The 15596-nt window shown below is 43.6% G+C and overlaps 1 protein-coding gene across 4 annotated transcripts in view; it reads left to right on the forward strand.

Annotated features, from left to right (window-relative positions):
- The window catches only part of MYO5A (myosin VA), a 118333-nt gene that overhangs the window by 34129 nt on the left and 68608 nt on the right, over positions 1 to 15596 (forward strand). For all 4 annotated transcript variants that reach the window (XM_077918976.1, XM_077918977.1, XM_028706799.2 and 1 more), the window contains exon 4: positions 3844 to 3988. In XM_077918976.1, the coding sequence (XP_077775102.1) occupies positions 3844 to 3988 (145 nt within the window). The remainder of the gene's footprint in view (positions 1 to 3843; positions 3989 to 15596) is intronic.

Consider the following 15596-nt stretch of genomic DNA (forward strand, 5'->3'; position numbering starts at 1 on the left):
AAACGCTATTTTCTTCCCAGGTGAACTGTGCCACTGCTTGCATGTTAGCACACCTGAATTGGCTCCTGGCATTCTCCTTTCATATCAAACATTTATTTATAGATGATTGCATACCCTCCAACATTCCTGAGGGGGGGGGGGGAAATCAGGATGGTACTGCGTTGCTACATGAGTCAGGTGGCTTGAGTGGAAGCCACTGCCTACCAAGGCTGGAGAAAGATGTTGGAAAGAGGGAGCACAATAAACATATTTTGGGGCACAGATATGTGTCCACTCCTTCCTCTCTGGGCCTTTGATTTACCCCAGTATTGCAAGGGGAGCCTATCTCAAATCCCTTCCCAGCACCTGGATGAGTCAGAGCTCTAAGTCCCTCTTACAATGCCTGGGCTGTTCATTCCAAGTGCGGATTCCTCATGAGACTGTTCCCCCTACCATAACCCCCTGAGGTGGGAATTCCTTCAGAAGCACCTTTTGTCGTTTAGTCGTTTAGTTGTGTCGGACTCTTCGTGACCCCATGGACCAGAGCACGCCAGGCACTCCTGTCTTCCACTGCCTCCCACAGCTTGGTCAAACTCATGTTTGTAGCTTCAAGAACACTGTCCAACCATCTCGTCCTCTGTCGTCCCCTTCTCCTTGTGCCCTCAGTCTTTCCCAACATCAGGTTCTTTTCCAGGGAGTCTTCTCTTCTCATGAGGTAGCCAGAGTATTGGAGCCTCAGCTTCAGGATCTGACCTTCCAGTGAGCACTCAGGGCTAATTTCCTTAAGAATGGATAGGTTTGATCTTCTTGTAGTCTGTGGGACTCTCAAGAGTCTCCTCCAGCACCATAATTCAAAAGCATCAATTCTTCGGCGATCAGCCTTCTTTATGGTCCAGCTCTCACTTCCATACATCACTACTGGGAAAACCATAGCTTTCACTATGCGGACTTTGTCGGCAAGGTGATGTCTCTGCTTTTTAAGATGCTTTCTAGGTTTGTCATTGCTTTTCTCCCAAGAAGCAGGCGTCTTTTAATTTCATGACTGCTGTCACCATCTGCAGTGATCAGGGAGCCCAAGAAAGTAAAATCTCTCACTGCATTTCTTCCCCTTCTATTTGCCAAGAGGCGATGGGACCAGTGGCCGTGATCTTAGTTTTTTTGATGTTGAGCTTCAAACCATATTTTGCACTCTCCTCTTTCACCCTCATTAAAAGGTTCTTTAATTCCTCCTCACTTTCTGCCATCAAGGTTGTGTCATCTGCATATCTGGGGTTGTTGATATTTCTTCTGGCAATCTTAATTCCGGCTTGGGATTCATTCAGCCCAGCCTTTCGCACGATGAATTCTGCATATAAGTTAAATAAACAGGGAGACAATATACAGCCTTGTCGTACTCCTTTCCCAATTTTGAACCAATCAGTTGTTCCATATCCAGTTCTGTTTTTATTTTGTGTTTCCCCAGAGTGGCTGGGGAAACCCAGCCAGATGGGTGGGGTATAAATAATAACACTATTATGATTGATTATTATTCTGTGGCTGTTCTGGCAGAATCAGGACTGTTGAACGGTATGTAATTGCAGTCTATAACAAGGAGGCGTATCCTGTGAAACTCTGCAAAGCTCCACAGATGCATGGCACAGAGCATTTGTTACTTTAGAAACTAATATGACTGACTGTCATTAAACACTAAATTTTATTATATATTATTTAGCATTATATATAATTGATTATAATTTAGCCTTTAATGGCATGTAAGTGGCATATAAGTATATATAAAAATTTGCTTGTACCCACTGCACTGTTTCCCTGCAGATGCAATGATGAACAAATGGCAGGCCTCACAAGCCTGGAAGGACAATATGTCTTGAAATGCTCATCTAGATATGGTGTGAGCGTAGTGGCAGAGAACCAATTATCTGTAGGTGGTGTTCATAGTTACTCCTGTAGAAAACAATGCCAAAATAAATTTGCCAATTTTCTTGGTAATAACTGCATACAATGAGTTTCCAATTATGGGTGAGTGTAAGTCACATCTGCAAAATGTGGTATGGGGCTGGGTATAGGGAAGAGCCTTAGTTGGTCTCTCTACTAACTTTCTGCTGTTGGAGAGCTTCTCCCCACACCTAATTTTGGTGTTCCTTGGACCACATGAAAGATCATGTGGAGGCAGCTATTTGAGGAAACAATATAGGAAGAAAGAAAACTGTGGAAAGGTTATAAGCTATTGCAGTCAGTTAAGTGAATAAACAGCATTTGAAAAAGGTAGCTGGATCTCTAAAGCAGAGCAGGGGTCAGCAAACCTTTTCAGGAGGGAGCCAGTCCACTGTCCCTAAGACCTTGTGGGGGGCCAGACTATATTTTGAAAAGAATAATGAATGAATTCCTATGCCTCACAAATAACCCAGAGATGCATTTTAAATAAAAGGGCACATTCTACTAATGTAAAAACACGCTGATTTCCGGACTGTTCGTGGGCCGGATTTAGAAGGCAATTGGGCCGGATCTGGCCCCCGGGCCTTAGTTTGTCTACCCGTAGCTTAGAGCCTGTGGTTTGCTACACTCATTACATTTAGTCACATGTCGCCAAACTCTGGCTGGTGAGAGTTTTGAAGGGAGGCAGACAGAGAAAGTTAATGGGGATTGTAAACCTAGGGGGAAGCAGGCGTCAACCGCCACTTATCTCCCTCTTTGTTTCTGTCCCTGTATCTCTCTGCATAGCCTTCCAACTCCATGGGGAAATTAGCTGGTAAGTGGAGAGAAAAACAGCTGCGGAAGCAAGGTGGTCTGCTGCATTGTGTGCCTGTCTGTAGAAGAGCTCTTAGAATCAGACAGGCAGAGCTTGGCTAAACATGGCTACTTTTGACCTATGAGTGTAGAATGTGCCTAGGGCTCTTGGAAAGGCTGCCTGCATATAGTTCCGATAGCCCCTTTGAAAGCTGACAAACAGGGTGGTTATCTAATAAATCTGAGATAAACACTCTGATGTCCAAAATGTCTTACAGCACCTCTTGCACAGATCGTGGTATCTCTCCTTCATTTGGACTATACAGTGGTACCTCGGGTTACATACGCTTCAGGTTACAGACTCCGCTAACCCAGAAATAGTGCTTCAGGTTAAGAACTTTGCTACAGGATGAGAACAGATATCATGCTCCAGTGGCGTGGCAGCAGCAGGAGGCCCCATTAGCTAAAGTGGTGCTTCAGGTTAAGAACAGTTTCAGGTTAAGTACAGACCTCCAGAACGAATTAAGTACTTAATCCGAGGTACCACTGTAATTACATGAGCCTGTCTTACCCTGTGTCATACTGTTGGCCCCTCTAGTCCACTATTGCCTTCTGTAGCGATTGGCCCTGCTTGCCAAGGTCTCAGGCAGACGTCTTTCCCAGCCCTGCTGCTTGAGATACTGTTGAACTGGAAATCGGATTCCCTGCCTGCTGAGAATCTTCATCTCTCCTAGTCTGTGGATAAGTCAAAGGTGCTGGAGTAGGCAGGAAACAGAAGGAGGTAATACAGCTCTTTCCCTGCCAATCACCTACTTGAAATCTTTTTAAACCGGGCTGTGACCTACAGTAAGTCCTGAAGACTCAGAAGCCAGGAAAATGCTTTCAGCTGACACTCTGCATGGAAATTAGTCACCCTTTGCATGGTTTTCAGAGTGATAAATGGTCACCTATATACCTGTTTAGCTTTATATTCCTCATGACCTCTGTTTTCATGAAACAAATAAAAAAGGGGCGGAAACAAGTTTTGAACAATTTCATGCAGAACAAATCTTTCTCTAAAATAGAACTCCCCGCTTTCTTTTCTCTTTAATATTTGCCGACAACATATCTCATAATTTCCCCCCTAATTTTATTTTGCAGGTATAGTTTTAGTAGCCATAAATCCTTATGAACAACTGCCTATCTATGGCGAAGATATCATCAATGCGTACAGTGGCCAGAACATGGGTGATATGGATCCCCACATCTTTGCTGTGGCTGAGGAAGCATATAAACAAATGGCCAGGTTTGTATGAAAGAGGCTTTATTTGTTCCTGTCACAAAAGCATAATTTTCTCCATCTGTAATATGTGTTTTCTGTGCAGAAAGGTCCTGAAAGGATTTTCCTTACCTGTATGTTGTAATAAATATCACAGGTTAACTCTGTTAATAATCCCAGTTGAAATGTCTGACAGGTTGCCCAAAATTTGGTTGGATACCTTAATAAATGTATAGCAAATAAACAACTTTCAGAAATATGCAGTAGTTGAACAGTGTACAGAGAATTAACAGAGAGAAACTCATTTACTCTTGAAGCACTAGAACTTTGGATCATTCAATGTTATTGATGGGCTTGGGACTAACAAAAGCAATTGCTGCTTCACATAATGTATGTTTAAATTTTAGGTAGATCACCAGGGTCATAACAAAAATATAGGGCTAACTAGATATTAGCCATGGGAGTTGTGTAGAAACTCCAGAGTATCTTGATCATTAGATGAGCAGTACATCAGAGAAAGGTCATTTTTATGTGCTTTACAGGACACCTGGCATGCTGCTATTGGAGACAATGTCAAGAATCAGAGGTCCAGATCTCACATAACACTCTGCCAAACCATGGCTAAGCATGAGCGTGAGACCATGCAGGTTCTCTGAGGAAAAATCGTGGCTGCTTTGCTCCGCCCCTGACCCTGCTATTCAAAGCGAAACCATAATTTGGCTTGGCGTTACATCCAAACTGAGGCTCATGGCTTGTCTCACTCCAGACAAACCATACATTATAGCCAAGGCTTGTTCTTGACTTATTGCTCATTGTTTGTCTGGAGGAGACAAACCATAACTATGGGTTTGAATGTATTGTTGAGCCATGGTTCAGCCTTGGGGAGTGCAGCCAGGACCAGGGGAGAAGTCAAGATTTTTCCTTTGAGTACCTTTACATTCACCTGTTCATACTTACGGTTTTACTTACAGAAGGGTAGGAAACCACACTGAGAAGTAGGACTGATCTGAAAAGTTATCTTACAGGCACCATCCAGGGGTCCAGAGCCAGTGTGGTGTAGTGGTTAAGAGCGGTAGACTCATAATCTGGTGAACTGGGTTCGATTCCCCGCTCCTCCACATGCAGCTGTTGGGTGACCTTGGGCCAGTCACACTTCTCTGAAGTCTCTCAGCCCCACTCACCTCACAGAGTGTTTGTTCTGGGGGAGGAAGAGAAAGGAGATTGTTAGCCTCTTTGAGACTCCTTAGGGCAGTGATAAAGCGGGATATCAAATCCAAACTCCTCTTCTTCTTTACCTTTATCTTTGACCTTTTTATGGTGTAACCCCAGGAGCCAGCATGGCTGAGTGTTGGAGTAGGAGCAGGGAGGCTTAGGTTTGAATAGCTATTCTGCCATGAGGAAGGAAAATATGAAATAGGGTTTGGCTTGAATTAATCCGTGTTGGAGCAGCAATTAACCCCGCCATTTCAAAGGCCTATCCTGTAATGTGCAATCTTTGTCATCTATTATTTCTCAGACGATATCCTAGAATTTGATAACTATTGTTGAATTTGACAATTTTCACACATTCTTTCTACCGAGGGCAAAAAGTTATACCAGCTGGACATGGAAAGCCACTTTTAGCTGGGAATTGTGCCTAAGCTTCAGAATGAAGAGAAAATTAAATGAACTCACAACCATCTATACAATTTGCACTGGGCTAGGACTTCCGAGTTTGCTTTCTGTCTGATTTTGTAGCAGAGATGCTATGCAGACCCCTCATAGCCAGTTGCTTTCCACACAGACTGAGGTCAAATGTGGTTAGCATTGGATCCTGAAGTTCATATGAGGTGCCCCCGCTGGAAGCTGTTCACTGAGAATTAGCAGACTGTTGCAACAGTGACCTCAACGAAATAATCCTCAGGGAGTAACTTTCATCTTGCTGGCTCATTTTTTTTTGTCCGGAATGCAATCTGTCATGATTTTGCAGATACTGATTATTTCCATTTGCATGTGTGCTTAGCTTTGTAGAAAGTGTTTGTACATTATCAGTTGTTCATTCTGCACATTTCAGCTGTGTCTGTGAGTAGAATGTGAGAGAGGGAGAAATGATATACTGCCAAATGAAAATGCATACGGTTCCATAAAATCTCTCTTAGCGCAGCCTTTCCCCAGTGTAGCACTGTCCAGATATTGTGTACTACAGCAACGCCCATCATCTCTGACCATTGTCCATGCTTGCTGGGGGTGAAGTCAGTTGCAGTCCACAACATGTGGAGGGCACCAGGCTGTGGGAGACTGGCTTAGAGCTTTTATCAAGCATCTGGTGCATTTAAGCCATGATTGATTAATAGCCCTAAGGAGCTTCAGTCCTTCGTGTTGGAAGGGGCGCCACTAAATCCTTGACAGGTTTGATTCAGAAGCAGCTCTGGCTCGTTGCTCCAGATGTTATCAGTCTTTGCGGTCAGCAGTTTTTCCAGAGGAGTGGGCTTAAAATTAGGACATGTTTTTATAAACCCGTTACTAATGAAGTAAACCCCACTTATGTTAAGTAGCATGTGCCGTGTTTAGGGTTAGTGGTCCAAGTTTGATGCACCCTTAAATTATTCTAAAGCCCCAATCCAGTGGGAATTTCTCCTGTGCAGTCTCCATTGGAACACTGGGGACAAATGTGGTCTTGCATGGCTCCCCTTCATTTCAGTGGGTTGTGTAAGAGAACTGCTCTCTAAATTGTTGCATCTTGAAGAAAAAAAGATCACCTGGGGAAATGTTGAGTGGATGAAGCTGGGTGTGTCAGATGGGTGAACTACCCCTTTTGGATGAGGGGTGCTAGCTGCTGCTGGGTGTTTTGGTTTTTTTGGAGGGGGACGGGTTCAGAATTTTTTCGTGCTTTAAAACATCATTCATTCTTTAAATGGAAATGTCACCAATGGAAAGGCTTTTTAAAAAAACTTAGACTGGGTGAATAAGTTCTCTAATTGAGGCCGTATATCACCAGCACCAGCCCAGCTATTGCTCAGCAATATTTTTTGCATTCTCCACTATAAAGTATTGCACAGTTGTACAGTTGTGCAGAAGATAAGATTAAGGGCAGGCATGATCGTTGACTCTATCTGAACAGTGGTCACACAGAAGATGGAGCAGACTTTAAGGGAAGCAGATTTTGGATAAATGCTAGGAGAAATTTCCTAATGGTTTCAACAGGGGAAGAGACTAGATATCTTCAAATTCTGTGATTAAAACCATACTGAAACAAGGCACTTTGATCAGCCTGATCAGAGTCAGCTTTTTTCTGGTTCCAACTAGGTAATGTTAAAATACGCAGAGGAAAGTTAGTCCCAAGTTTGTAGAGTTCCATGCTTTCTATACGGTGAGTTATGTGAGCTGCCGTGTCTTAATCAGTGGTGTTTAACTGTGAGCTTTATTATCTTTTTAGCTTATTATTACAAAATAAATATCAATGGCTTTTACAAAAACTGCACAGAAAATTCTTTTAAAATTCTTTTATATACACCATCCAATAGATAAAAAGAAAAAAAATACATGCAAGTACCAGATTGTACCTTAGTTAGGGCATTCGTTTTTATACATCACTTCTAGATTGGAGGTGCTTTAAATTTATTTTTTTGTTACTACTATTAAGCACTTTCTAAAAAGATTAACCAAATTACTTTTTGTGCTATTACAGTGGTACCTCTGGTTACGTACTTAATTCGTTCCGGAGGTCCATTCTTAACCTGAAACTGTTCTTAACCTGAAGCACCACTGTAGCTAATGGGGCCTCCCGCTGCTGCAGCGCTGCCGCTGCGCGATTTCTGTTCTCATCCTGAAGCAAAGTTCTTATCCCGAGGTACTATTTCTGGGTTAGCAGAGTCTGTAACCTGAAGCGTCTGTAACCTGAAGCGTATGTAACCCGAGGTACCACTGTATCACAATTCTTTAGGTTATTTAAAATACAGTATGACTTGTGGTGCAAGTCTGTCATTCATACTACTTCTGGCCATTAAAAACAATAATATCGCATTATACCAAATGCATGGAAATTCAGAAACTTATTCATAGCTGCTTCTAGGAGTTCTACTATGGACATACTTAATTCAAGCTCATGTATAATACCATTATACGTAATACCATTAGCGTAAGATCCTACAAAATACTGTCTTTATTGCTACCAATGATGTGGAGCATAGGTGACATACATAATTCATTGTTCTGTAGAGAAATCAATTTTGCATCTCCTTTCCTAGATAAGCTGTACATGGCAGTTTATGTAAGTGAACTTTATTGGTGGTGTGTGTTCTAGGAAACTGCTGATCAGCTCTGGCCAGTTTGCCTTGCAAATACTTTTTGAATTAATTGAAATGGTGGTTGTAACCTTTAAAACACAACATTAATATTAATATTTAAAAGAGGATTAGACAAATTCATTGAAGACATGTCTATCAGTGGTTCCTAGCCGTGATGGCAATGCTCTGCCTCCATGTTAGAAGCAGTAATAACCCAATATCTCAAAATTAACCTGGCTAATCATAATGCTTACTGAGTGCTTTTGCATCTATCAATCTTATGACACCTGATAGCTAATGCATCCTCCCCACATCTCTGAAAGGAAGAGTACAACTTAATTATCCTATTTGGACCACAATTTATTGCACAGGCCAGTGCAAAAGGCAAAGCTTTCTTCTTGCTGTATAACAATGTGCAAAGATGTGGCTTAGGAACAATTAAGGATCTTAATGGTCAATTTTATGAAGAAGGTAATTGACAAGATCCCGAAAGTACTTTATAAGAATTATGTTCTAGAGGCAGTGGACTGGAAGACAAAGCAAGATAATAAATTGCAAGTTCAGACTTTTTTTGTTTGCAGAATGTTCATTAAAAACACCAGAAGAAAAGCAAGATGACAGGAGTGGAATGATAAGTGCAAATAACAGATTAGAAAATAGTACATCCTGTCTTCCTTCAAGGTAGTAGGCATATAATTTGCTTGTTCATTACATTTTTTAACCCACTTCTTTCCAAGGAGCTAAAAATGAACACACGCTTAAACTCTCCCCTGTTTCATTCTTGCAGTAACTTTCTGAGGTAGCTTAGGCTAAGAGATGGTGACTGGCCCAAGGGTCATCATAGTTAAACAAAGCATAAACTATGGAACTTGCTCCCACAGGAGACAGTGATGGCCACCAACAAGGCAGTGATGACCTCCTCCTCTGTATTATTATTGTTGTTGTTGTTATTATTGCTGTATTATTATTATTATTATTATTATTATTATTATTATTATTATTATTATATTGCAATTTATTACCTGCCTTTCACCCTAAGGTCCCAGGGTGTGTTACAGATTAATATTAATATTTAAAAGAGGATTAGACAATTCATGGAGGATAAGCCTATCAATAGGGACGCGGGTGGCGCTGTGGGTTAAACCACAGAGCCTAGGACTTGCCGATCAGAAGGTTGGCGGTTTGAATCCCCACAACGGGGTGAGCTCCCGTTGCTCGGTCCCTGCTCCTGCCAACCTTTCAGTTCGAAAGCACGTAAAAGTGCAAGTAGATAAATAGGTACCGCTCTGGCGGGAAGGCAAACGGCGTTTCCGTGTGCTGCTCTGGTTCGCCAGAAGTGGCTTAGTCATGCTGGCCACATGACCCGGAAGCTGTACGCCGGCTCCCTCGGCCAATAAAGCGAGATGAGCGTCGCAACCCCAGAGTCGGTCACGACTGGACCTAATGGTCAGGGGTCCCTTTACCTTTAAGGTTATCAATGGGTCCTAGGCATGCTTATGCTCTGCCTTCATGGTCAAAGGCAGTAATGCTTTTGAATTATCAGTTGCTGGAAATGGCAAAAGGGGATAGCGCTCTTGTGCTTGAATCCACTGTAAGAACCGGATGCCGAACTAACTGGGCCATTGGTGTGATCCAGTAGGCTCTCCTGAACTTTGTAATTGAGTGGAGATTTGAACCTAGGTCTCCCTGAGCCTAGTCTGACACTATCACCATTGCACCACACTAGGGTTTCACACTCAGGCACTGACCAGCCTCCAAACTGCTTGGTTTCATCAGTGTTACCACATCATTTGTCTTCAGTTCATAGCCTTTCTCTTCTTCCTAACTTTAAAAGCGACAAGGAAGGATTTGGAAATACTGGATGTCTCAAGACAATTGTGACTTGAAAGGGCTTGAACAGAAATGCAGACTTCTTTAAAGAGCAGTGCAGTTGCCTTTGTAAAAACCTGTCACTAGATTTTGCATAGCTACCAGTTTTTTATGCCGTTAACATGTATCCATTTCCTTGCCTGCAATAAAATAAGATTGCTGTCCATCCAGTTGCTAGTTGCACGATTGATGTCTTGTCAAGTCTTGCCTCCAGTTCCCACATGTTTTGATGCTGGACTACTGCTGCATGCTTCCCATTGTGCTGAACACCCCTTCCATCAGTAGCTCATTCATAGCTATTCGTGGTTCTGTAACTCCTGGCTACCTTTGCTGGACAGAGGTTGAAAGCAAACTGGATCTCTGCCCACCAAGGCTATCTCCCACAGGCTCCACCTCCTTTTGGAGAACTTAGCTTCTTAAAAGGGCAGCCCTCTGATCTGAAGGCTCTCCTCCTCTGCACCATAGGATCAGTCCTGTGCTGCTGTACCTAAGGGGAGGTTCTGTGAAAGCCATTGGGTCCCTCAAGCTCAGGAGAAGACACCAGTGAAGTCTCCTGATCTCCAGCAGAAAGTGGTCCAGCACCTTATCTGGTGTCTATGCAACCTTTGACTCTGTGTCTAGATTGCTGCTGGGCTCAGAATTCATGCCACCAAGCTTGGCAAACTATCTATGACTAAGACTACAGGTATTCTATAACCTTAGATACTGAGAGGTGCAGTTTTACTCATGAATCAATTCCAAAAATAATCACTTACAATTACAGTGGTACCTTGATTTAAGAACAGCTTAGTTTATGAACAACTAGGATTAAAAGCTCTGCAAACCCGAAAGTAGGTGTTTTGGTTTGTGAACTTTGCCTTGAAATAAGAACATGTTTTGCTTCCTGTTGAGTGTGTTCCATTTGTAAATTGAGTCCCCTGCTGCTATGGGAAAGCACGCCTTGGTTTAAGAATGCTTTGGTTTAAGAACGGATTTCTGGAACGGATTAAGTTAGTAAACCAAGGTACCACTGTATAGTCTTTGCTCTGATTAGAATCTGATTAGAATCTGTGTGACATTATATCCTAAATATAATTAAATTGTCCCGGATTGTAGAATCGTGTTTCATATCATGAAAACTAGCTTTCTGAATAAAAATGACACGTGAGTCTGGTGGCACGAAGCCTTCTAAGCCTGGACTGGGGGGAAGGTTCAAGTTCAAGCTACGAAAATGCACAATGAACTCCTGTCTAGCATAGAGATTCACTGCGGAATAGACAGCACCAGCTGATTCTGCTTATATAGAGGCTGTCTGTGCCAGGTACTTGCCAGAGGGTGTTATAATAGGCTGCATACAGGGAATTTAATAGTGTATTCTGCATAGCCCTGGTGAGAGAAAGTGTGTGTGTGTGTGTGTGTGTGTAGGTGGAGTGGGGGCCTATACTGATGTTAGTAAAGAGTGCTAATGTGCTTTGAAGGGACTACAGAGGGCCTCTCAAATGTTTCCATTAGTAATACATAAATCCTTATCAAAATGACTTTTTAGGAAATTGTCTTTTATTTAACCTAGAGGAAGAACCATCTTGGTATACTAGACTTTCCTGTGTCCCAGCCTGTTAAAAACTATGTACTGATTGTAAGCACTGTGTATTCTAATAAGGTTTTGTATTGGGTTTAATCCTTGTCTTGTGTATGTTCTCCTTCCCTTTTCACTCTTCCCCTTTTAAACATGGAGCAATTGTGTGTTTCCCCAGAACCTATTATAACTAGTTGCCCCTACTTCTGCATTATTATTATTTTTTCAACAAATCTGCCCTGGCATGTTTAACTTGAGATTGCATGCAGTGTATTAATATGGGAAAAGTTGTAGCTGGTTTCACACCTTCTGCGAGAGCTGATCTCGGGCTTGAACATGAAGTGGATGTCTTTACAAACCTTCCTTCTGAAACCACAATCTCTTAAGCCTGCATGTCAACATATATTGTGCATTTTCTCTTCCCCCTGCTTGTTGAAGACTTGCAGGAGAGAAGGAGCCGTTCACACCTCATGGAAAACTAACTTGTAAAAATACTTGCCATATTTTGCTGAGGTCTCTCAGTCACCAAGTCAACATCACATTGTTGTGTCATTCAGCTTTCCTGGGCTCCATAGAAACAGGTACTGGGGTGCAGCTAGATTTGTCTTTGGCATGCAGTAAGTCCTGAATGGGCATGCCAACTTCCTTTCTGATGGTTGCATCTTACTTTGCCAAGCCATTATTAGGCATTGCAAGTATAGGCCATCATAAAATATCCACATATAAAAATTTAAAATATATACAAATAAACAGCCATGTAAAATATATACAGTGGTACCCCGCAAGACGAACGCCTCGCAAGACGGAAAACCCGCTAGACAAAAGGGTTTTCCGTTTTGGAGGCGCTTCGCAAAACGAATTTCCCTATGGGCTTGCTTCGCAAGACGAAAGCCCATAGGGAAATCTCCGGGACAGCGGGGAAGCGCAGCGCGTCTTCCCCACTGTCCTCGGACCTCCTCCCACCCCCCGGCTTCGGAACGAAGCTCCGAAGCCGGGCGGCGGGGCGGGAACGCCTCCTCCCGCCGCCCGGCTTTGGAACGAAGCTCCGAAGCCGGGCGGCGGGGCGGGAACTCCTCCTCCCGCCGCCCGGCTTTGGAACGAAGCTCCGAAGCCGGGCGGCGGGGCGGGAACGCCTTCTCCCGCCGCCCGGCTTCGGATGGCTTTCCTGAAGACTTGGGGTGGGAGGAGGGTTTTCCTTCCCACCGCCAACATTCAGAATGCTGTTCTGAATTTTGGCGGTGGGGAGGAAAAACCCTCCTCCCACGCAAGCCCCGGGAACAGAGGGAAAGCGCTGCGCGCCTTCCCCTCTGTTCCCGTACCTGTCCTGAAGGCTTGCGGTGGGGAGAAAAGCCCTTCTCCGCACCGCCAGCCTGGCAAGCGGTTCCCCTAGGAACGCATTAATTGATTTTCAATGCATTCCTATGGGAAACCGTGCTTCGCAAGACGAAAAACTCGCAAGAAGAAAAAACTTGCGGAACGAATTAATTTCGTCTTGCGAGGCACCACTGTAATGATGAGGATTTTCATTGGGATTTCCCCCCTCTCAATAGTGCCATTCACCACTTTAAGAGATACTCTTGACAAAAACTCAGCCACCTTTACAGTTACTTCGGGGTTAATGTCAGACAGATAAAATCTGATATTTTCATTGTGCCATGATGTTAGACGACCCAAAAAATGGGATAGCATGCGTCTGCGTAGCTGGTTGTACAATAGAAAGTAGAAAATGATAGGTTCTACAGTGTCCGGCACATTCAAAGAACATTCACAATGTCTGTCATTACTGGGGATGTTTAAATATCTGCCCTTGACAAAAGCTGAGGGGGAAACGTTCAGCTCAACATCAAAAAAACTAAGATCATGGCCACTGGGCCCATCACCTCCTGGCAAATAGAAGGGGAAGAAATGGAGGCAGTGAGAGATTTTACTTTCTTGGTCTCCATGATCACTGCAGATGGTGACAACAGTCATGAAATTAAAAGACGCCTGCTTCTTGGGAGAAAAGCAATGACAAACCTAGACAGCATCTTAAAAAGCAGAGACATCACCTTGCCAACAAAGGTCCGTATAGTAAAAGCTATGGTTTTCCCAGTAGTGATGTATGGAAGTGAGAGCTGGACCATAAAGAAGGCTGATTGCCGAAGAATTGATGCTTTTGAATTATGGTGCTGGAGGAGACTCTTGAGAGTCCCGTGGACTGCAAGAAGATCAAACCTATCCATTCTGAAGGAAATCAGCCCTGAGTGCTCACTGGAAGGACAGACCGTGAAGCTGAGGCTCCAATACTTTGGCCATGTCATGAGAAGAGAAGACTCCCTGGAAAAGACCCTGATGTTGGGAAAGATGGAGGGCAGAAGGAGAAGGGGATGACAGATGATGAGATGGTTGGACAGTGTTCTTGAAGCTACCAGCATGAGTTTGACCAAACTGCGGGAGGCAGTGGATGACAGGAGTGCCTGACGTGCTCTGGTCCATGGGCTCATGAAGAGTTGGACACGACTAAACAACAACAAAGATTCTTGAGTCAGATCAGGGACTTCCTAAAGCTCATCCCTTCACTTCCTTCTTTCCATGATGGAGGGGAGACAGAATTTTTGTGGTGGCAGTCTCTGCAGCTGGGAAAAAAGTATCATCAAGTCAAGGTGTTCTTTGCTTTCTCCCATTGATTCTGGCCTGCCAGTGCATATTTCTAATTGTCACACTGGAAAGAACAGTTGCGTGGATTATTTCTACATGTGGGAGACTCTCCCATTGGCCCCTCCTAGTGGTGCAGCAGTTAAACTGCTAGCACAGTTTTACATCTGGTATGGTTTCAAATTGCATGGGGGACTGACCGCGTGTTGAAATTCCTGTATTGTAGGGGGTTGAACTAGATGACCCTTGGGGTCTCTTCCAATTCTCCGATTTTAGTTGCTTAATAGCAATCAGAATGAGAAGGAAAAAACCCATCTGGTGCAGTGTTTCTCAGACTGTGAGTTAATAGCCCTTGGTTCCCTTTCAGATGGGCTTCCGCACTGCATTCCATCCCTCACCCATGGAATAACAGAATTGAAGACTTGAAAGGGACCACAAGGGCAGTGTTAAAAACTGAGATATGAAAGCTAGGAGCTAAATAGCACCTTAAACCTAGGTTATGGGTGCAACAACAGAATGTCTAAGCACACTTTTTATAACAAGTATACAGAGCTGAAAATGAATGACCTGCAGCTAAAATATTATGTTCATTTTTCACATGGTCTAGTCCTTCACCTGCCCACCCCACCCCCAATATTCTTAAGAGGGTCTCTTTTCCAGTCTTCAGAGAGTAGCTGGAAGTGGGGAGGCAGAAAAAGGTCCCCCTTTCCTTCCACTCTGCAGTTTTAATTTGAAAACTTATGCGCAGTACTGCGCCCAGAGCTCAGAAACTGCTCATGTTAATGAAATTCCTGTTCGCAAAATGCGCCTAGAACAGTGGGAGTTTTGAACACTGCACAAGGGTCATCTACTCCAACCCCTTGCAATGCAGGAATTTTTTTGCCCAATGTGGGGTTCGAACCCACAACCCTGAGATCTGGAATCTCATGATCTACTGACTGGGCTATGCCAGCCTCAAATGCCATGGAGTCTTCTGTCTACATGGAAGTGGAAGCAAGGATGTTGCATGCTAAGTTGAAGAGGAGGAGAGGGAAAAGAGAGAAGGAAAGAAAGGAAATGGTCAGAGTGTGCAGCCAAGTGTGAGGGAATGAAACGAGAAAGAGAAAGATGGCGTCAAAAGGGGCATGATGAGCTGAGGGAGAGGATAAAGAAGCAATTTCCAAAGGCAGATGTCAGTGTTTGCCAACTGATTATGCCAAACCCTGCCTCCATCTGTTGCCATTCTTTGACAGTCATTTTATGACCAGTGGTCCTCAGTAATTTTCAGCCCTCTTCAAGTGGACCCTGGGGAGTTTGAGAACCCCTGATATCT

Source organism: Podarcis muralis, chromosome 14 (assembly GCF_964188315.1).
Source record: "Podarcis muralis chromosome 14, rPodMur119.hap1.1, whole genome shotgun sequence".
Lineage (NCBI taxonomy): Eukaryota > Metazoa > Chordata > Lepidosauria > Squamata > Lacertidae > Podarcis > Podarcis muralis.